This window comes from Pseudorasbora parva, chromosome 11 (genome assembly GCF_024679245.1).
Source record: "Pseudorasbora parva isolate DD20220531a chromosome 11, ASM2467924v1, whole genome shotgun sequence".
NCBI classification, from domain to species: Eukaryota; Metazoa; Chordata; class Actinopteri; order Cypriniformes; family Gobionidae; genus Pseudorasbora; species Pseudorasbora parva.
In genome coordinates, this window is record NC_090182.1 from 42,612,686 (window position 1) to 42,635,441 (window position 22,756).

A 22,756-nucleotide genomic window follows, 5' to 3' on the forward strand; every position below is an offset into this window, starting at 1 on the left:
ACTATAATCCTATAAATGATTAACCTTTTCTATATAGCTGATGATGAGCACAAAAGCATGTTAGTGCACTTGGGTGACTGGGCCAATGAGTGACCTTGGTGACTGGAGCGATTGTATCACTGTTGCCAGGCAACGCGCTGATGATGGAGGACCATTACGACGTTCTCGGGTGTAAAGTCAAATGAGCCCAGCGATAGCTGTGTGCTGCTATCCTGTCAGATAAACAACCACGGCCATCTCATCAGAGACAGCACTGGCCACGTAACAGACAGATGAAAACATTCGGCACTCAACTTGAAGCTTTAAACGACCTCTAACGTCAATAAAAAACACCTGAGACTTACAAAACCCGCACGAAAATAATGTAGCAAGCTAACTTTAGCCAACTGCCTAGCGCGATACTGCTCAGAAATGGACTGTGACGGGTAAGTGTGTTGGAACCGGTTGGGAGAAAGGAGATCTATTTAACTAACAAATGTTTTGGTACAGAGGAAACAGACGTGATTTGTAACCGATAAAGTTGTTATTTGAACCGTAAAATGACCCAGAGACCGCATTTTCTATTGCTTTTACTATATGTAGCAGCTAAATTGCTAGCGGTATGTTGTGCATTCATTTAATATACCTTATGCGAATTAAGCAGATAAAATTATACTTCATGTTTGTTTTATATGTAAGATGTTAATTAAACATCTTCGTTAACGTTTGAAATATTGCTGTGTTAGCAGTCGACGAGACATTTAAACTAGTAATCTAGTGCTAATCTCGTGCGGTAACACTGATGTGGTTTTATACTGGTTTTATCATCCTGTATCATCATCTGTATCAGGCGAGGAAATGTGAGGTGAAGCTGTCATGCGAAACAAGTTTGTGTTAAGAGCAAAGAATCCGTTATTTTAGAGTGTAATGGTGGTAGAACATTAGTGTTATTAAACATTAGTTGCAGATATCCTTTTGTTTCATTCATTAGATATGGAGTCCCTTGTCCTCTGCCCAGTTTGGATTCGCAGGAGGATGCCAAAGACCCAGGGTCGCACACCTTCAGTCAAACACACATGAGGAAAGCCTTTCGTCTTATGAATGACTTGAGAAGGTTGGTAAATTTACTCAGCACCTCGGCTCGTGTTATTGGGGCAACCACCATATAATGGGGACATTTTTAAACATTTGGTTATGATATTGAAGTTGTCTTTTTAGTTTTTATTTTGTCACAAAATGTAACTATTATCACCCAGATTTATATATAAAGTTGGATATACAAGTGTAATCAACTTTACATGTATATGCCTACTATATAGCATATTTCAACTGTTTGATTGCTTGTATTGTCACAATACAAGCAATTGTGAAAATACATTCCATGTAGTCATATTTAGCACAAGCTATATTCCCGCCAAGCTCTAATGTGCTAAATATGACTACATGTAATGAAGATATTAAAATAAACATATTTTTTTTTGTAAAGCCTCGTTTAAACATTTTGTGTTGTGAAAAGTGCTAAATATGACTATACTTGAGTTAATTATCGATTGTGTATGCTTAATTTCCCAGAAAGTATTGTGGGTCTAAGGGTGTGTTCACATTTGTAGTTTGGTTTGTTTGGTCTAGACCAAAAAAACATTTAGTCCTGGTCTAAAGGCCTTTAGCCTTCACATTTGCATCTTAAAACCGAACCTAAAGTAACTAAACCTAAAGGCATAGGAATATGTTCATATCCTGATTGTTCAGCTTTTATTACATATATTTCAGGGCGGAATTTACTGAACATCCAAAACAATGCTGTGCTCTGGGCTAAATGAACTCGTTGTATGGATGTAGCCTACAAATTATGCTATTTTGAGCAGCTGAGAACTTAAAAAAGAGTTTATAAAATGTGTTAAGAGTCAAAAGAGTGGCAGGAATCGCTCCGTCACGCACAAACAAATATCTGCTGCGAGGAGATGGCTTTTGATGCCTGTACCGATCTGTGATGGGTAACATTGTGACTATGATAAAGAACAGGTAGGCCTATGTGTGAGAATTCTGTCCTTTTTAGGGTCAAATCTTGCAACATCATGTCCTGTTTTTGGTTCATTTGAACCCCACCAGAGTTTGCTTGGAAGCGCTCACACTTTTTCAAATGAACGGCACTAATAGGGCAATCACACCACGGTTACTTTGAATAAAAATAAAAACATGTCAGGTGTGAACACACCCAAAGTAGATCGTACAGACCATTGACACCAATGATTATACAGCCTGTGTAGGTTTATGATACTTTTGGGAGAAACTGCCCTTGGTCTAGAATCCTCAGTTTTCTTTAATGTTTCTTTATAATCACAGTAGGAGGATGCTTTGTGACGTTCTGCTGGTGGCGGGTGAAGTGGAAGTACCAGCACACAGAGTAGTGTTGGCGTCCTGCAGTCCTTACTTCTGTGCCATGTTCACAGGTACTCTTTATATACACATCATAATGCCATCTTACACTGATGGGAGCAACATGTCCCACAATGCACACTGATGTCCTCCAATACTTAGCCACAGAGGATCTATAATTATGATTTAGGAAGTAAAAAGTTAAAATTGTTTACTCACCCCCATGACCTTTCAAAGCTGGGAAAAAACTAAAACTTTTATTATTATTCGTTATTATGAAGAATGCTGGTAAGCAAAAGTTTTTGGTTCATAGTTAATATCTTCCATGGAATATCTTCATAGTTAATGTTTCCATGGAAGAAGGGTTAGAACAACCCTGAGAGTGAATAAAGGATGATAATTTTCCTTTCTGGGTGAACTAACCCTTTATTGAATGCAGACACCTAATTGTTTGCAAGATATTTGCAGCTTTACGAGGGACATTTAGGTGATTATAAAGTGTCCCTGCAAATTATAAACATTCAGATTGTTTAAATCTCATTTTCAACATTTTATCTTTTAGATCTTGGATTGAGAGTTTGCTGGATCTGTACGTGTAATGCTCATGCTCTCTGATTCTGTGTTGTGATTGATGTGTCTAGGTGACATGAGTGAAAGCAAGGCTCACCATGTCGAGATCAGGGATGTTGATGGACAGACGCTCTTAAAGCTGGTGGATTATATCTACACCGCTGAGATAGAAGTGTCTGAGGATAATGTTCAGGTAAGTCGAGGCACATGAATGTACTGTACTGTCGCTTCTTGTGTAAAGGCTGGTTGCTCTCTCTGCCTCTGGAGTTCTGGTCCTCGCGGCTCTGTTATGAGTGCTGAGAGGGAGGGCATTTCCTCTCATTATTAGCAGAGGAAATGAGCAGAGCGGTAGAGGAAGTTTTCTGTGATGTGCACTTTGCCCTTTGTGTTGGTGCTCGATTGTCCCAGTGTGTTCTGTTGTTTGTTTTTTGGGCCTTTTGTTTAGGTGTATAGAATACAGCAGAGGAAAACAGATGATCTGAGAAGTTTCATTCAATTTGTGCTGGAGCAGTGTGAAGTGGCCTAGTTTTTGGAGAGGATGGGCAGATGCTCCAGTGGGGTTAGCGGCTGTTTATGGCTTAATTGGTCCATGGATATGCTATCTATGTTAAATTTCCCTATAAAGCCATTTCCATCCCTTTTCTCGGAAGAAAGGGGCTAATGAATTGGAAAAGAGCATCTGCACATTGTGTAGCCGTCTTCTTCTTCTTTGTGGCCATTGCTTTTATGTTAAGTAGCTGATGCTGGGTTAGATTAATTTGTTTTCATAATTTCATTCACATTTTCTCAGCATGATGTATGCAGTTGTATGCCCCACAAAATTTAAGATACTTGGACATTTTTTTCCAGATGAGTTTTTGTCTTTATATTTATACTATATGATGTAGTTAAGCCGGATGTACACTGTGCGATTTTGGCCACGATTTGGCCGTCTGAGACAAATTTAGCAAATCCTAAAAGATTCCTCTGATCCTAGGCTAAAATCTGACGTCTTTGGTTGTTAGTTTGACATGTTCACCGGCAGCCGATTAATGAGCGCTGCAATCACATTTTACCTCAGACGAAATTCTGTCAGTGTCAGAAGATTTGGCACACAATCCTGCAGTGTGACTTCTCCTAAGACGACAGTCAAATATCTCCGTTTTTCAAGACAAACTATGTCCAAAACGAGAGCTAGAGATTTCTTTGTAGCCAGCTTTTCAGTCCCGTGTGTAATGCAGCTCACTGTTACCGAACGCGTCATTCATTGATGATATAAAACTCCGGACGAGTTTTCTTGTGCACGTCCGTTTTTAGCGCGCCTTCACTATCGTTCAGTCTGACATTAATGCCAACTAAGATCTTACAGTGTGACATGGCGACCATCGGGGATCATGTTCGTACAGTCTGACAAGGGACATTCGCAAAGGATTTTGAAAAATCGCACCGTGTGCAGGACCCATTATGGTCTATTTTATTACACAAGCTAGAGTGCCTTTTCCTAAAATAAGCACGATTGGAAATGTGATAATTTATTTGATACATCAGTTAAAGGTGGGGTAAGTGTTATTTCAAATCAGCTTTACCAAATGGACTCGGGCCGAGTGCATAAACAAATTTGTAGCTAATCAGCAGTAAGGGGCTTGTCTACTTATGACGGAGAGAAGAGAGCGCTCGGTGCACGTCATTATTCAAAATAATGACCCACAAGACTATCCTAATAGGGGCCTTTTACCATGATAAGTTATCATTGTGAGTTACATTTTATATTGTGAGACACAATATTGGTTGTTTTTCCTCATTTCGCCAACAAAATTTTAAAATGAACACAACAGAACAGTCTCTGGGCAACAGACAGCAGTTATTCGTTTTTTAATGAATTTGCAGTTTGAACAAATCAGTTTAATTACTGATTCAATGACCCGTTCAATAAAGACGGTCACTAGCTTTGTTCCTGAATGAATCAGCTGAACAAATCGGTTAAATGAATGACTCACTCATTATTGCTGCCACTGGCAGTTTTAATTTCATGTTTAAAGTACCTTTTAACTAAAAAGTTAAAATTAGAAATCATTTCATATTTAAATATTGAATTAAAACTATGTATAGCATTATGTATGTAATAGTAAATGCAGTGTGAATATATTAATGCCGATTTAAAGGAGTAGTTTACTTTAAAATGATAGTTACCCCATGTTTTACTCACCCTCAAGTCATCCTAGGTGCATATGACTTTCTTTTTTCAGACAAATATCCTGACGCTTCCAAGCTTTATAATGGCATTGACGGGGTCCATTGTGTTTGAAGCTCAAAAAAGTGCATCCATCCATCATAAATGTACTCCACACGGCTCCGGAGGTTAATAAAGTCCTTAAAGCAAATCGATGGGGTTTTGTAATAAAAAAAATATCCATATTTACAACTTTATAAAGTAAAATATTTAACTTCCGCCAGACCGCCTTTCGTATTCAACTTGCGCAGAAAGTGTAAGATGGATGTGTTTTTTTGAACTTCAAACTCAATGGCCCCCATTACTGCCATTATAAAGCTTGGAAGCGTTAGGATATTTATTAATATAACTCTGAACCTGATTGTGTTCATCAGAAAGAAGAAAGTCAAACACCTACAGTAGGATGGCTTGAGGGTGGGTAAATCATGGGGTACTTTTCATTTTAAAGGTAACTATTTTAATTTGATTGGTAACAGTCATATACTGCGTCCTTTCTAATTGAATTGAATTTGAATGTGTAAACACCAAAATATATAGTCAAAACAGGTAGACAGTAGTTCAAGGTGGAGATGGCTTGTGGGAAAAAAATCGTTCTTGTGCCTGCCTGGATGTTCCAGTGCACAGAGATCACAAACAGAATGTGGCCTGGTTGAGCGGGGTCCGTGATGATGTTTCCTGGCCGTTTCTTCACTCTGGAGATGTACCCGTCCTGAAGGTTGGACAGGTACACACCAATTGTCCTCTCAGCTGTCCTAACAGTCCGTTGCAATCTACTTACTTCTGATATGGTGACTGACCCAAACCAGAGAGGTGCACAGAGACCTTTACTGGTTAGTCATGATGAATGTGGTTCGCTGGCTGGCTGGTTACTGTATAGTGTGTGTGGTGTGTTTTCATCTCTGTGTTATTCCTGCTGTGTTCAGGTGTTACTCCCGGCTGCCAGCCTGCTGCAGTTGATGGATGTTCGTCAGGTTTGCTGTGACTTCCTGCAGATGCAGCTCCACCCCACCAACTGCCTGGGCATCCGGGCATTCGCTGACCTTCACGCCTGCACAGGACTGCTCAGCCAGGCCCACGCTTATGCTGGTGAGCTCTCTTCTTTGTTGAGTCATTGTGGGATGGCAAACAGCTAGTCGATTAAGCAACCCACAAATAAGCACTTTTATGTTAAGATACAGTTTTTAAACGTGTTTGCTTGTTTCAAACAGAGCAGCACTTCACAGATGTCATGGTCGGAGAGGAGTTCATGGCCCTTTCCTTGCAGCAGGTGTGCAGTCTGATCTCCAGTGACAAATTGACCGTGTTCACTGAAGAGAAGGTAACTCATTACTTAGTTAATTTACCTAGTTGTTGTTTTTTCTAACTGTTCTCATCACAGAGCCTGTTTTGAATTGATGGATGGTTTTTGCATGCATGTTGGTGTGTGACGCTGAAGGAGACGACAAGCCATCTGTCAGTCACACCGTATTAGCTGTTCTCTGCTTACGAGTAACTTGCGTCTCCAGTCTGCGCTCACACACCCACTTGATGGCAGCTGTCACCTGTCAGATGCCTCATTGTTATTTGAGCTGTAAGGATAGCGGCCAGCCCTGCTGTGGCTATGAGCTGCACTCATACAATATGCAGAGAAACATATAGTTCACTTTATTCTGGTCTGTTACACCCCCAGGTTTTTGAAGCCATGATCACCTGGATAAAGCAGGATAAGGAGGCCCGTTTGGAGCACATGCCTAAACTCATGGAACATGTTCGACTGCCCTTGCTGTCCAGAGATTACCTTGTTCAGGTATGACTACTCGGTTTTTATAGCGAGCTTTCTATATTTGTGATTTCATTTCTGGTTGTCTTTTAGCATTATTTTTAGGATTTATATGTGTATTCGTACAGATTGTAGAGGAGGAGCCCTTAATAAAAAACAACAACACTTGTAAGGACTTTCTCATTGAAGCGATGAAGTACCACCTTTTACCTGCAGACCAGCGACACCTTATAAAGACTGACAGAACCAGACCGCGCACACCAGTCAGTCTGCCTAAGGTATTAATATACTGACAACACAAAGATTCACTTCAAAACATACAGTACAGAGGCACGTTTGGGTGAACTTACTAGTTCTTTATAATGGTTTCAGTAAGTCATTTAATCTGCTAACCACAAGAAAGCTTGAGGCTGTTCTGTAATTACTATGAATGAGATGAAAGTGCAAAACACAGCATGACAAAACACATCCCGCTTTCTAAATAACAGAGCCAATCAGTTAAAATGTGTTTTTTTACATGCTATATGAGCAGAAGAAACAATGTTTATGAAGAATTTCATGTCAGAATTTATTGCTGATTTGAAACATGTTATTTTAAATATGAGTTTGGCAAGCAGTTTTTTCAGATTTATGCAGAAGTGAACTTGCTTTTTTTTTGGCAGACTCATTAAAAATAACCAGTTCAACTTATTTGTTTGTTGTGTTGGTGTTAATTGTATCAGCTGTTTTTAAATGTACTCATATTCCTGTGTCATATTTAGTCAACCTTTTAGTCCCGTTTTTGTTTAGACAAGTTTTAATCGACTAAATGTCTGGGAATTTGTCTAGTTTTAGTCAATTAGTGATGTTTTCTACATGCCTGAATATTGGTTAAATTGATTATAACAATTCTTTTGCACATAATTATAATCACAAAGTTTATCATTTGAGGATTTGATATCATTCTCTTTATTTGTGCATATATAAATATCTATATCTATATATCTATCTATCTATCTATCTATATATATATATATATATAGATAGATAGATAGATAGATAGATAGATAGATAGATAGATAGATAGATAGATAGATAGATAGATAGATAGATAGATAGATAGATAGATAGATAGATAGATAGATAGATAGATAGATATATATATATATGCACAAATAAAGAGAATGTCAACTCATACACATGGTTTATGTTTACCTCATCTAGTTTCCTGATATATTATAGGCTATTTATCATATAAATAAACACACTTTTCTACATTATGCAAACAAGAAACTTTAAAAAGACAATTAAAATGGTTACATTTCTAATAGTAATTCTAAAATGTCCTATTAAAACAACAGCAGAAAGTGTTTTTTTATTTTCACATAGAGGTTGCATAAGTGCATTTATTGAGCAACCACCATCGCAAACAATATAGTCTCGATCCATGTTTGCATTTATTACAGTTCATCACTGAGAAAGTTTGATCACAGATTTAATCGCAGCAAACAGTGCAAGGAACACAGATTGACTGATGACACTTGTTTCATTTAAGCAAAATATCTCATGAGATTGCTGAACTCCTTTCTTTTGCTGATTGCTGAAGCTTTGTTGTTTGTCAGTGCTTACTGAGCTTTGAAATCATCCACGCTTGTAGAGAGAGAGAGTGCACATGATTGCCAGATTGCAAATATTAAGTTAAACACCAAGCAGAAAATGTTCCCTTTTAAAAGAAAAGCTCTTAAGATATTTAAAATCTTGAAATGTGGCAACCACAAATATAAAAGCTTGTTGAACAGTCTGTAACTTTTTGGCTCCTTTTTTAATCAACAAATATAAACTTAGTACATTTGAGTATGTCTTTTTGGTTCAATGGTATTCCATGTTGATATAGGCTAGTCACAGTTATCGTTTAATGACATTGGTGTTGCTTCGTTGTTGTCTGTCGGTTTTAGTCATGGAAAATCAAGATTTTTCATCTTAGAACGCCACCTTCAGGGTTTGAAATTAACTCCCCAGCAAATTTGGCTACTAAATTAATTTACCAGCCATTCAGAACTTTTTCTAGCCAAAACAAAAATATCAGAATTAAACCAGATTATCAAAATATGCAATCTGGCAACCATGGTTTGAATAGATATTTTAGTAAATCCGATTCCGAATCATTTAATGTCTTTCACCTTTACAATAGTCAATCATTGTTTGCAGATGCCTATTTTAGATCAACATTTATATTCTTTTTATCACTCACTCCAAAAATAATGTTTAATAAATAGTAATCGATTCAATTTAAGATTTGCGTACGGGCTGTCAATTCATTAAGTGATCAGCTGTTCCCTCAAAAAAATCAGCAAACTAAATTCAGATTATTGAAGCCAATCCGTTCACACTGGAGTGAGTGGAAAAAGGGCCTCATCTCCTGGGGCTCCAGTCACACAGTGTGCCCAGGACATCTCACAGGAATCGCACACCGGACTTGTCATTCTGTCACGTTCTCAAGTTTAAGGCAGCAGTCCAAAACGATGACCAAACATCAATCATTTGATACATTTTTGACTATCTTAGTCAGTCTGAAGCCCTTGATGAGTTTGACCCTCTTGTGAAGATAGTTAGGGAAAATGGATTGATTTGTGTTTTGAACCTTGCAGGTGATGATGGTCGTTGGGGGTCAGGCACCTAAAGCCATCCGCAGTGTGGAGTGCTATGACTTTCAAGAGGACCGCTGGTACCAGGTGGCTGACTTACCATCCAGACGCTGTCGAGCAGGTTGCTCTCTATTCTGTTTCTCATGACTCGGTGTGTGCTCTTCTCTTGGTCTTACTCCCTGTCGGTGTTTATAGGTGTGGTGTATATGGCCGGTAAGGTGTATGCTGTGGGGGGATTTAACGGCTCTCTGCGTGTGCGGACGGTGGATGTGTACGATGGGCTGAAGGATCAGTGGAGCACGGTCCCCAGCATGCAGGAGCGCCGCAGCACTTTAGGAGCAGCTGTACTGGGGGACCTGCTGTATGCTGTCGGGGGCTTCGATGGGAGTACAGGTATATCTTTGAAAAATGTATTTCAGGATTATTCATACACTACAGTTCAACAGATTTTTTTTTCTCAAGAAATGATTTTATTCAGCAAGGAGGCATTATAATAATCAAAATGACAGTAAAGACATTTATAACCATATGAAATATTTCATATGTAGGTGGCATGCAAGTAGGGATGCACCGATGCACCTTTTGGGATGCACCTTTTGAGGTCCGGCCGAATACCGAATCCACTGGTTAAGATTCTGCCGAATCCGAAACCGAATACCGAATCCAACTCTCATCCTCAGTCCATTATCACAGTAAACACATTAATGACATAAACAACGTTCACAGCAGTGTATTTTTTATTTAATTTAATAAAAAAGGCAACATTATGCCAGGATGACTGTGCCGTATTGCTGTCTGTAGATTCCTTAATGCACAAAAAAAATGGATCACCGCTTCTTTTACGTCCTTACGTAATGACGTCATTTCTATCATAGGGGCGGATGAAAATACATTCAAACACATTCATCTAATGTATTTGTAATCAAAACTTAGTACAGTAATAATTATTATTGTAATCATCATCATCTTAGATACGTTTTTTAATTCATGTTTTGCAAAAGCACTCAATACAGCCACTGTCGCGCAAACACTGATGTTTTACACAGATTAAATAAACTTACATTGTCATAACATACATTTACACAAATCCTTGGTTCACCCGTGCTCATATATTATCAGCATCCGTTGTCCGAGAGAAACAGCAGCCGTCCCACTCCGAGAGAAACAGTTCTGTTCAAGACGACGTTATCACGCATGCAGTATCTCAGCTCACCGGTTCTCACAGCAAAACATGTCTCAGTTCAGTCAACTGTTGGAGTTACAACATATACTTTATTTCTAGTCTGAGGGACTGTCACTCATGTCAGAAAGTGAGTAACTATAGTAACTAGCGCTGATTTGCGACGCGAACCGTTTAGAACGATTCAGTCCGATTTGGTGAACGAGTTCGACCGGATCACTAAAAAGATCCGGTTAAAAAGAATGATTCGTTTGCGAACCGGACATCCAGCAGCTATTATTTAGGGTTCTTGCCACCACGAGACAAATCTGCATTGCAAATTGAACATATAGCTTGACTTGAATTGCCTTCTTGTGACTGAAAGTACTGCCAAACAACACATTTTCTGTTCACAAGTTCCATTTTCACTCTCTTACAGCCTACTGCATTCGAACGGTGCACCTAGTAAACACGTTGCCATAATCAACCGTGGCATCATGTTCGACCAGTATCGTGTAGTGCAAGCGGGTTCGGTTCGGTGGGAAAAAATTCTAGGGTTCGGCAGAAACCGAACCCAGTCAAAAAGCCCAATATTCGGCCGAACCCGAATCCTGGATTCGGTGTATCCCTACATGCAAGTAAATGTTCACTCTGGGCGAATAAATTATATTTCTTAGATAAATTGTTAGATTTTACTTGCCTGTGTGTGTGAGTTAGAGGTTAAGAATAAGTTTAGCATAGATATATTTTTACTCGCTGAACACTCTGACTGAGCGCGTGAGAGTTTCTCAGCTCATCTGACGACGTACCGTAAAGTCTAGTGTGAACGCGCGCAGCTCTCCGTCACTTTGCTGAGTGTGTTTCTAACAAACAAACGAGAGAGAGACTTATCACACATAATCGACGCTCTACATGTTAGCAATATTCTTTGTTGTATGTTCCTGTCAAAATACCAGAGTTCATTTAGAATTATTCAGCTTATAAGAACAAGCAGAAGATAGGCCGTTTTTTTCCGGTAGTGGGTGGAACTATTGCGCAAACGGGAATATCATTGGCTGGCGCTTATCTTGTCCTGTTTTGATTTCAGCAAATCCGTTCGAGCGAATGCTTTCATGAACCCAACAGCTAATCAATCCTTAGTGCATTGTATATTGTTATTAGTAGTAGAATTATTATTATCTTATTATATTACTATTATCTAGTGTTTTTTTACAGAAGCACCAACATCTTAAGCACCACCACCAGTCCAAAATTCAGTTAAATGACAAATATTCATTCATACATGTTACCAACAGTTTTAGTTCTAATTACTAAAGTTCTATCATTAAATATAATGTATTTAATAAGTATGTATATTAATAAGTATGTATAAAATGTATATTAAGTATAAAAGTATAATAGTATAATATAATAAAGTATATTATTCTAGTGATTAAACGAAAAAAATTGACTAGCCAATGGCGATTCTGTTGCCAAGGTATGCGTAGAGCAGGGTTAGGGAATGTTGATCCAGAAGGACCACTCTCTTGCAGAGTTTAGCTCCAACCCTAATCAAACACACCTGCAGCTAATCAAGGTCTTCAGGATTACTAAAGCCTAGTTCAGACTGCACGATTTTCAAACTCGTCGGGTCACTGCTCTTTTCACACTGCATGACTATCTGGGGTATCATTCAGTCACTGCTGTGTTCACACTGCACGATGGTTTGACGACAGAGGAGTTCACACTGCATGACTGAACAAGAGGCAGAATCGCCGACAACTCTCTCTCTCTCCGGTGCGCAAACTACGTTTCCCAATTACACCCGCGATGTGACAAGTAAACAACGCGAGATCACACGTGCGTCAGACCGGAGTTCTCGAGCGAGACTTGGAATTGTTATTAAAAATGATAAACTGCACAAAGTTTGCTTCAAATTGTGTGCGCGCTGATTTGTGGAGAAAAAGAAAAAAGATTATGGCGGAAGAAATTATTGGAGAGACAGAGGGAGCCAGGATTGTGTTCTGCAAAGACAGTTTGAGGTAAATAAATAATTTTGTAATGCTGCTGCTGCTGTGGCTGGATGTGCAAATGTTTGGCCTTTGTTTCTGTTTGATAGAATTGTAAATATATCTATTAAAATACTGAAATTCTGCTCTATAACTCCTCCCTGAACCTCCTGCTGCCCTGTATCTCACTCTCTCATTGGCTGTCGGTGTAATTTCCAGTCAGGACGCAGTTCACACAGCAGGAGTTTGAATCGCCGACAGGTCCAGATATTTAGCATGCCAAATATCTCACCGGCGTTGGCGACTCGTCAGCGATTCTCTCTGATCATTCAGCGATTCTCTTTGATTATTCACACTGCGTGATTGTCACTCGCGTGCACGAGCACCGATTTGCCTGTGATCTCGGGCATTTGCCTGCGATTTCACAAAACCTGTCGGCGACTCAAATTCGGGGCAAAAATCGGGCAGTGTGAACTAGGCTTAAAGTTACAGGCAGGTGAGTGTTTTTTTCAGGGTTGGAGCTAAACTCTGCAAGAGAGTGGTCCTTCTGGATCAACGTTCCCCGCCCCTGGCGTAGAGGGTTGAGTGTAATTTCCTCAAAAATATCAAGCAGCAACTGTTTTCAACGTTGACAGTACTAATAAATGTGTAATGATAAAAATAAGTTTTTGCCGTTTGAGCAGCAAATCAGCACATTAGAATGATTTCCGGAGGATCAAGTGTCGCTAAAGATTGTAATTAATTACAAATAATTATTGTAATTAATTAAATTATGCAATTTGTCATCACATAAATAAATTACATTATATTGAAATAAAAAATCTTTTTTTTAATGTCTTTTTTTATTTAAATGTTTTATTTAATATGACATTTTGTACTGTATTGTTGATCAAATAAATGCATCCTTGGTGAGCATGAGATACTTCATGGAATGGTAGTGTATTTTATTATTTGTACTATATTTTTACATTTGGGTGGTTGTCGTTAGCGCATGCACAGCACAGCCTGATTCTCTGTCCCTCTGCAGGTCTGTCGTCAGTGGAGGTGTATAACCCCAAGGCTAATGAGTGGATGTTTGTGGCTCCCATGAACACCAGGCGTAGCAGTGTTGGAGTGGGTGTGGTTGACGGTGAGCTTTTTGAGGACGTGTGTGTTGAGCAATCTGGCATGCAACAATAAAATGTTTTAAGTGGCATGATTTTGCAATAGTCAATTTCACAACATTTTACCTTTCGGGTGTTGTTGTTATAACTCTGAGAGTTAATTTGCACATTAGTTCACCGATAGTTCATTTGCACACTCTTTTTTTGTAGTGATTTCACACAGTGTGTCTGATGATTGCACAGGAAAACTGTATGCTGTTGGAGGTTATGATGGAGCGTCTCGGCAGTGTTTGAGTACTGTAGAGGAGTTTAACCCAGTCAGTAATAAGTGGTGCTATGTGGCGGACATGAGCACTAGACGCAGTGGAGCTGGTTAGTTCCTCTTTGGACATGATTTTAATTACACTGAGCTCAGTTCACATCTCCTGTATTCACTGGCTGTGTCTGTGTTTGTGTTGAGGTGTTGGAGTGCTCAATGGACACCTCTATGCTGCAGGTGGACATGATGGTCCTCTGGTGAGGAAGAGTGTGGAGGTTTATGATCCTGCCACTAACACCTGGAGACAGGTGTGCGACATGAACATGTGCCGAAGGAATGCAGGTGAGAAGACACAGCAGGGCTCAACTTTGAGCGGCCATGTCAAGTAAATTGGTCATTCACTCAAGTAAAAAAATATTGTAATTGTATAAATGTAATTTATCCTGAAGCAATATTCACAGCAGTAGCTTTGTTTCCATCCAAAACGGAGAATACAACTAACAAAATTGGAATACATTTGAATCGAAGAGAACAAAATCGTCCCTTCCTGATAAACTGGCGATAAATATCATTTCGAAAAAGGGAAGTTGATGCAGTAGGAGAAGCCATGTATATAATGTCCATATAAATATATTACTCCTCAGAGAGCTCAGACGTCATGGTCATGTTATCTTGCATTCTTTTGGAGGTGGATGTCTGGTGTTTGGGAATGCGGTTGTGTAAGAAAGGAAGGAATTATGAACCCCTTCGACAACAGACTTTGCTCAGGCGTTTCAGAATGACTAAAACAGCATTTCAGATGCTGTGCAACAAGATCGGATAAAACACTCTTTTATCGGATAGAAAAATGTCTCCAACTTATACGTCTTTTATGTGCTCAACTGAGCATAAAAAATTAGCATCTTGGCATTTCCATCCCACATTTTTCATGCAGTGTCCCAAAATGTGATGAAATCGATGGTAACAGTGTTCTATCAGCTAATTTGTGATATTTGTAAAAATTAGGGCCGAGACTTTAACGCGTTAATTAAGATTAATTAATTACGGGACTTTAACACGTTAATTCATTACGCAAAAAAGTAAATAACACAATTTTAACCACACTTATTTTTGCACCACGGAACGTTTTTCAATGAATGAGTTTCGACGGACCGATTATACTGGAACACCAACTAGCGCTCACGAGTCACGACAACAACAAACCATAGTGAACATGAACGGCCCCGTGGATGGGAAATTTTGTTTTAAAAAACGAAAGGATGGAAGCGTCGACAAGAGCATGGTTGTGTGCAAGCTATACAACAAGGAATTTGCGTATCACCGCAGCACATCGAGCCTCAAATATCACAAATATGTTTTTGCTAAACTTAATGGCAAACATTGCACTGGTCTGCAGGACTGAAATAAATGAACAATATTTTGTTGATTAAGCTTATGTATTCAGTCATTATTCAATGGTATACTAAAAATCCATGTGAAAAATTACTTCTCATTGTTCTCAGGTCAAATATTTATATGCAATTAAAATGCGATTCATTTAGATTAATTAATTACAAAGCCTCTAATTAATTAGATTCATTTTATTAATCGAGTCCCGGCCCTAGTAAAAATAAAATAAAAAAATTCTTTAATAAAGGGCATTTTTCCCTAACCTTAATAAACCGTCCCTAATCGTCTTTCATGTCATATTTTAAGTTTATCAATGAATTGAATCAGAATAAGACACTATAGGGTTGTTGCCAAGCAGCAACCTCCCCCAGTTTCACTTGAAGCCAATACAGAAGTGACTTAAACTGCAATTCATTGACTGGCCACTAGGGCCACAGTTTATTTCTATCCCTCCAAATAGAAATAAACGAATGTCTTGAATTATATGTTGTAACTCCAAACGTTCACTGAACTGAGTGATGTTTTGCTGAGAGAACCGATGAACTCACGAGCCGCTGATACTGAACATGCGCGGGTAACTGAACAAGCAGCAGTCCTTGGATCAGCAGTACAGAGTCGAAAACCGTTTCTCTCGGACACGTTCAATAATGAGAACCGACGAGCAGAGCCTCTTCATACACACAATGCTCTTCACAACTGGACTATTTGCCTTTTTTTCCCGCTACAACGGAGTTCCCACGGGACTTCAGCGAGAGACACAGCTAGCCGCCTAAAACAGGTGAATATAAACTATGGCTAAGTGGCTAAACGCATCTCGTTGTCATGTAAGGGACCTGTTCATGTTGAACCGACATTTTAATTGCATTTTATGTCTGTTAAGAGGCACAAAGACACCCTTTACGTTTATGCCCCCAAAGCTGCCGTTTTAGCTGAGGTGGGGCTCTGGGCATTAACTGTAATAACTCCGTGTTGCAAGCAACAATCCGGTTCGGGTTTTTTTTCTATAGACTGCTCTCACAAAGATATAACGATCAAGATAGCCTTAAAAAATTTGCCGGAGTTGTTCTTTAATTGTAATAATCTATTCCAGTGAGATTTTTGTATGAAGAATGCCCCTTTTTGTATGCCCCTTTCACACTGCGATTCCGGCAAATACACGGATAATGCGACCCGGCATTTGTTCCCGGGCCGCTAGATTTGGTCCATTCACACTGCCAGCGAAATACCGTAATATGTGCTCTTTCACACACAACCCATAACGGTCCCGGGTCGAGTTGACACGTGACATCCTGATGTGACGTATAACGGATAGTATATAGCGGATAGTAAGGAGCTCCGTGGTCTCGACCTGTGTCCAGTTTGCGCACATTTGTGCTTGTTTAATTTTAGTTTCTTTTGTATACGAACACTCTCTGCGTTTAAAACACCGACTAGCTCTTCTGGCACTGCAGGGTTGTATTATTGAAAAAACAAGCTCTAGGAGTCGCACAATAACTACGTACACGTTGCGGCATTAGTTTTGGCTTTTGTTCACACAGCGCTCGTCCCGGGTCGAATACCGCAATGTTACTAGGTCCCCGACCCGGGTCGAATTCGGTAATCAATTCCGGGACGTGGTTGCTTTCACACAGAAGGCGACCCGGCAATGTTCCGGGAATATTGCGGGTCCGACGTGCAGTGTGAAAGGGGCTACGGAGATCTAATCTCACCATCATCGAGTCCGTCTGGGATTACATGAAGAAACTGAAAAAACGGACAAAATCCACAAGCGTCAAGCGTCTTGGAGATGTCGCAATTCTTGTGGATTTTGTCTCAGTTTTTTCAGTTTCAGTCTGGAAACATTAATTTCTACTGCTTCTATTACACTTTTGCGGGAACCATTCACTGACTGGCTTATCCAACTGGCGCACTATTGGCAGGTTTAACACAATGACGGATAGAGAAGCGATGGGTCGTTACCCGTTGATCACGCCACTTGTGGTCTGATTGGTTGAAGGACAAATCGATTGGGTACAGCGTCATTTAATTTATGCTCAATGATCACGCCTCTTGTGCAGTAGAAAATACAGAGCAGACTCCTCAGACCAATGTTCAATCTTAAATTGAGCTTGACTCAGACCTTCCCGACGATATGCGTTTGTCAAGATTAGAATAGGTTTTGATTGTAATGTAGTAAATAAATAAATGTTGTAATATGTCCACTAGGGGAGGATTTAAGAGTACTGTTTCCATGGTAACACGTCGTCCAATTTCAGGATGAATTTTGAGTTCGTAAGCTTTTAAATGATACCTAATCTATGATGATTACTAAAATATGTTTTAAAGGAAGAACGGGAAAGGCCTGAGTTCAGTGTGTTTGTCTCTAGGAGTGTGTGCCATAAGCGGTTTACTGTATGTGATCGGAGGAGACGACGGGTCGTGCAACCTGTCCTCTGTAGAATACTACGACCCTGCTGCTGACAAATGGAGTCTCATCCCCACCAACATGAGCAATGGCCGCAGCTACGCAGGTCTGTTTCACTCTTACAACCTCCATATACAACGGAAGCTGAACTAAACCGCTGTCTCTTCCGTTCCAGGAGTGTCCGTTATTGACAAGTCATTATGACTTAAAGCCCTGGGCGGCAGGCCTCTCCGCACCCGTCGAGGACTGAGCTGTGACAGACAGACAGTGATTTAAGGCAGAATCCAGATGCTGACAGGTGCCTGAAGCTCTGCATCTCACAGCCTGACTGCCACCCACACACACAAACACGCCGAGTCCTGACCCCTCCCAGTCTCCAGAAAGTGCCATTTAGCTCTGCTATTAACAGAGAGGTCACGGTCACCCCATACAGCGAGTATTAAAAGAGACCTCGTCTATAATACAGGCCTGAACCTGCCGGGACGGCCACGGGACCTGCGCCCTGTGCGGACCGACTGCTGTGGGATCTGGGTGCAGGTGAAGAATGTGCCAATAGAGGCCTCTCTATCTGCTTTACTACTGACATACAACGCTCTGAACTATGAGACTCGCAGATGATGTCAAACAGAACACTAATGCTTACGACACCCTTTAAACTGGATATCACTGACTTCTGTTGTTTTGGTTACAGGGTTACTTAAAGGGATAGTTCATCCAAAAGTGAAAATTTAGCTCTCCCTCACGATGTTCCAAACCTGTATGAGTTTCTTTCTTCCGTTGAGCACAAAAGAAGACATCTTGAAGAATCTCGGTAATCAAATAGTGTCGTATCGCGGAAGTCAATGGGTGTCAAATGATGACAACATTTTCATTTTTAGGAGAACTATCCTTCGTTTTATGTTTGTATGAAAAGTTTTAATGGGAAGCTCATATGTTGTTTTAACCAGCTGCTTTCGTGCCATATAGTATTGAGGATGTTAATCAGGAACACCATATAAATCTCACAGGGTAAAGGTGCGGCTGCATTAGCGTCATGTCTGCGAAATATCGTGTACTGTAGTGATGTATAAAGCACAACTCACACAGAGGTCGCTTTCAAACCAAGCAGGTTACATCTTTTGTCCTCATAAAATTCCAGATTGCATGGATTCCTATTGAAATGACTGGATTTTACCCGTGAAAGTGTGCAGAACTATGTGACCGCACCTTAATGTGCCAAATTCATAACCGTATGGATTATACTGTATGTTAGTTACTTGTACATAAGCTTTTTTTCTTTCATGATGCAGTTTGGTGTGCAATCGTCCATGTTGGACACACAGACTCTTTGTTTTTATAATAATAACAGCTCACTGGAATGGCACTGGCTTTCAGTAGAGTTCGATTTCAATCGCAAATATTTTTGGAAGTACACCATTTATCCTGCGCTGCCCTGACATGGGCTGCTGGGTCACTGGCTATTTTGGATCTGTGATTCAACAGAATTGGACTTTTGAAGACTGGTTTATTTTATTTTCAAAATATTAAGTCTTCTAATGTTCTTGAGTTATATGCTCAGTAAAGCGTCACTGAATTGTGTTGTTAATGATTAAGAATTAACAAAACAGACTGGCCACATTCCCATCTCAGATGTTCACACTAACCTACCTTTTAATTGTTTTTATTTGGATATATATTGATATGAAAGTCATACTATGCATTAAAACATTGCTTTCTACTGTTTTGGTTCCCAGTGGTTCAGAGCTTAATTCGTGTTATGCCTGTTAAAACTGCTGCCATTAAACATCATGATCCATAACTCTTAAAACCATGACATTCCGGTGTGGTGCATCATCTATGGATTATGCACGAATGTGGTTTGTGAACAAGGTGTTAAAGTCTTTCTAAACATGTATTAAATGAAGCTTTGTTAAGAGAATTTGATTGCCATGTTTTAATGTGTTGCGTCTGCTAGTTCATGAACAGCCGCAGGAGGGCCGCGGTCAGTCGCGCGTCGCCACGAGAGAAGATGAAAGGGAAATCAACTGTAGGTTTCAACCTTCTTTTACTGTCTATGGTTTCAACCGCGTCGAACTTCAAATATACGCTAATATTATATTTCCTCCTCAATACCGGAGGCTGCAGTTTCAGGACACGCGCGCGCTTAGCCAATTTTACTCCAACGGAGGAGACCTGATTCAAACACATAAAACTACGCCCACGGTAATCTTTTAACTAGTGCTGAATTAAAAAAAAAAAAAACATAAAATCAATCGCATCCAAAATAAAAGTTTGTGTACATAAATGTGTGTATTGTCTCTAGCCACCACAATTTGGCCCGTGTCAAACTCGCTGAAATCCTTACGCTTGCCCCCTTTTCCTGCTTCTAACATCACTCGCTGCCTAATAATCCCACCCACTAACAGAAGCCGTGATGAAGAGATCATCAGTTTAGTCACTTCACCTGTCAGTGGTCGTAATGTTATGCCTGATCCGTATATTTCAGGTTTCAACCATAGACTATAAAAAAATACATTCAACTCAATTGCCAATGCTGATGTGTTGTACACAGGAACTCATGTTCCTCCACAGCTGCCATTTTGGGGGAAAAAAACGACCTACCTTACCAGTTCAGGCTAATATTTAGAATATGTAAATTATTTGCATGGTTTTATACATTTCTAAAATATCCAACATGCATTGGAAACATTTTTAGGCCTAGATAATGTGATTTGACGTAAAACTGTTGGGTGCCTTCCACTTCTCCCACACCGCACAAAAATGCTTTTCTTCCTTAGTATTTTTGTCTTGTTTCTAGTCCAAACATCTAAAAAAAATCTAAACTATATATATATATATATATATATATATATATATATATAAAAAAACTCAAATTTAAGAGTTTTTGCTTAAAATAAGCAAAATAATCTGCTAGTGGGGTAAGCAAAATAATCTTATTTAGCATATTTTAAACAAAAAGTCTTAATTTTGAGTTATTTTTCCCCAAAACAAAACAAAAAACATTTATTTTTTTTAGTAAATGTTTCTTAATGTAAGAAATTTTAGAAAGAAAGGCTTTTTTTTTTTTTTTTGCAGTGCATGTGCTTCTCCTTTTAAAGTCTTACAGAAATAATGGGCCGTGGTTCCAAAATACATGGTCACGTGACAATAAAAGTGTTCAGTTGCCAAGATATAGGGGTGGGTCATCTTACCCCGCTCTCCCCTACTGTACGTTGTGTGTTGCATCAGACGTGAAGCTCTTGAGAAACGAATCGATCGAAATCTTGCATGAAATCTTGACACAGAAAATAGTCTCTAGCCATCTCTCTCGAATTTAAAACCAGAATATTGTGAATCATACATTTAAAACAAATTAGGGTCAATATTTCAATATAGCCTCCTATATTGGGCCTCCAAAGCCGATATTTCCTAGGTCTGTATAAAAGGTGTGTCTGTGACCTGGTTTTGTATGGAGCTAGAAATATGACAAAATGATCTGAATTTGAATTGAATAAATCTGAATTATTGACAAGTGTAATCTAACAAAACTGAATATTATGTTGCATTTTACATAGTTCTGAATTTGAATTTTTTAAAATGTTGAATAGAACCTTTGAAATTGAACACATCTGAAATGTTTTTATGTCGAAATTGTTTAGACATGTATTTTCAAACAGCAGATATTTTGTTCTGAATTAATCGACTGGAAATATTCAGTTTTTGAAAATACAGATTCAAGATTTCAGATGAAGAAGAAATTCAGATCATCAAATTCAATATTCTAAAATTCAGATCATCAAATTCAATATTCTAAAATTCAGATCATCAAATTCAATATTCTAAAATTCAGATCATCAAATTCAATATTCTAAAATTCAGATCATCAAATTCAATATTCTAAAATTCAGATCATCAAATTCAATATTCTAAAATTCAGATCATCAAATTCAATGTTCTAAAATTCAGATTGCAGAAATTCAGATCTTACAGAAAGTAGGCCAGAGGTCATCAGGGAAGAGTAAAGGATGTCAGAAAAATCCAATGGAGCACCATATCTGATCATTTCATTTCCTATTTGTAATGGAAGAAAGAGAAAAGATCAAACAACCCCTTTATACTTTTTTGTTTATTTTAAATTAATGCACAGAAAAAGAGATTTCGGCTAGATTTCTCATTTTTCGTGCGTGATTTACAAATCGCTGATTAGTGAAGAAAATCTAAGCGTTTGACGTCATCTGTCGTTCTCCAGGGTTGAATCCAAAATCGCCCCCATAAACCCTCACTATTCCCTACTTTAGTCCACTAATACAGTTAACTCGAAAAAGTGAATGAATGTAGATGAATGAGTTTTCTTTCGGGGGTGGGGGGTGAAGTTGTTAACAATAATAATGCTCTAATGATGCGTGACCTATTTTTTAACAGTCTATGGCGTGACAGTCACAGATCACTGTAGCCCTCGGTTCAAACAAACGGCAGCGCTCATGACATGAACCAATCACCTCTGCTTTACAGCACGAGAGAAATCATGAATGAACACACAGGGCTGACTATAAGGGCTCCACATTATCTTTGTCTGGGACAAATCAAAGAGGGTTTTACTTTCCCGACAGGACAAATAAAACATTAAAATAACCAGATAATTTATTTATTATTATATTCAATGTAAACAGCGACTGATAATGGAGTGGATCTCTGGTAACAAAGTCGCGTTGAGGCTGGCGCTGCCTATCTCTTTGTGAGACATTCGTGGAGAAATCAAAACAAGTGAGCAGCAATCTAAACGATTTCAAATAGCTACATTGCAATCGTAAATTGTGTAGCATAATTCATTATTAGGTACTTACATTTTAGATTCAAAAACCTTATTTTTTTTCTATTTCAACTATGATTTCACCAACGATATAGTTCCAAAGGAACAACACTCAGCGTGGTGTTTTGAACTGAATGAATCAGCGTTT

The 22,756-nt window shown here is 39.1% G+C and overlaps 1 protein-coding gene across 1 annotated transcript; it reads left to right on the forward strand.

The window, feature by feature from the left end:
* Positions 1-119: 119 nt before the first annotated feature.
* Positions 120-19,737, forward strand: klhl3 (kelch-like family member 3). Its single transcript, XM_067458008.1, has 15 exons — positions 120-425; positions 971-1,093; positions 2,323-2,429; positions 2,997-3,118; positions 6,058-6,220; positions 6,343-6,452; positions 6,804-6,920; positions 7,022-7,171; positions 9,521-9,638; positions 9,713-9,910; positions 13,692-13,793; positions 14,011-14,139; positions 14,228-14,368; positions 17,782-17,925; positions 17,995-19,737. The coding sequence occupies exons 1-15, from the start codon at positions 412-414 to the stop codon at positions 18,021-18,023; spliced, it is 1,767 nt and encodes a 588-aa protein (XP_067314109.1). The 5' UTR covers positions 120-411; the 3' UTR covers positions 18,024-19,737.
* Positions 19,738-22,756: the final 3,019 nt, after the last annotated feature.

Bases quoted from the DNA above. Each gene is read 5' to 3' on its own strand.
- klhl3 (XM_067458008.1), top strand. The intron at 6,221-6,342 runs GTGAGCTCTCTT...TGTTTCAAACAG, and splicing joins CCAGGCCCACGCTTATGCTG to AGCAGCACTTCACAGATGTC. The intron at 9,911-13,691 runs GTATATCTTTGA...GTCCCTCTGCAG, and splicing joins GGGCTTCGATGGGAGTACAG to GTCTGTCGTCAGTGGAGGTG.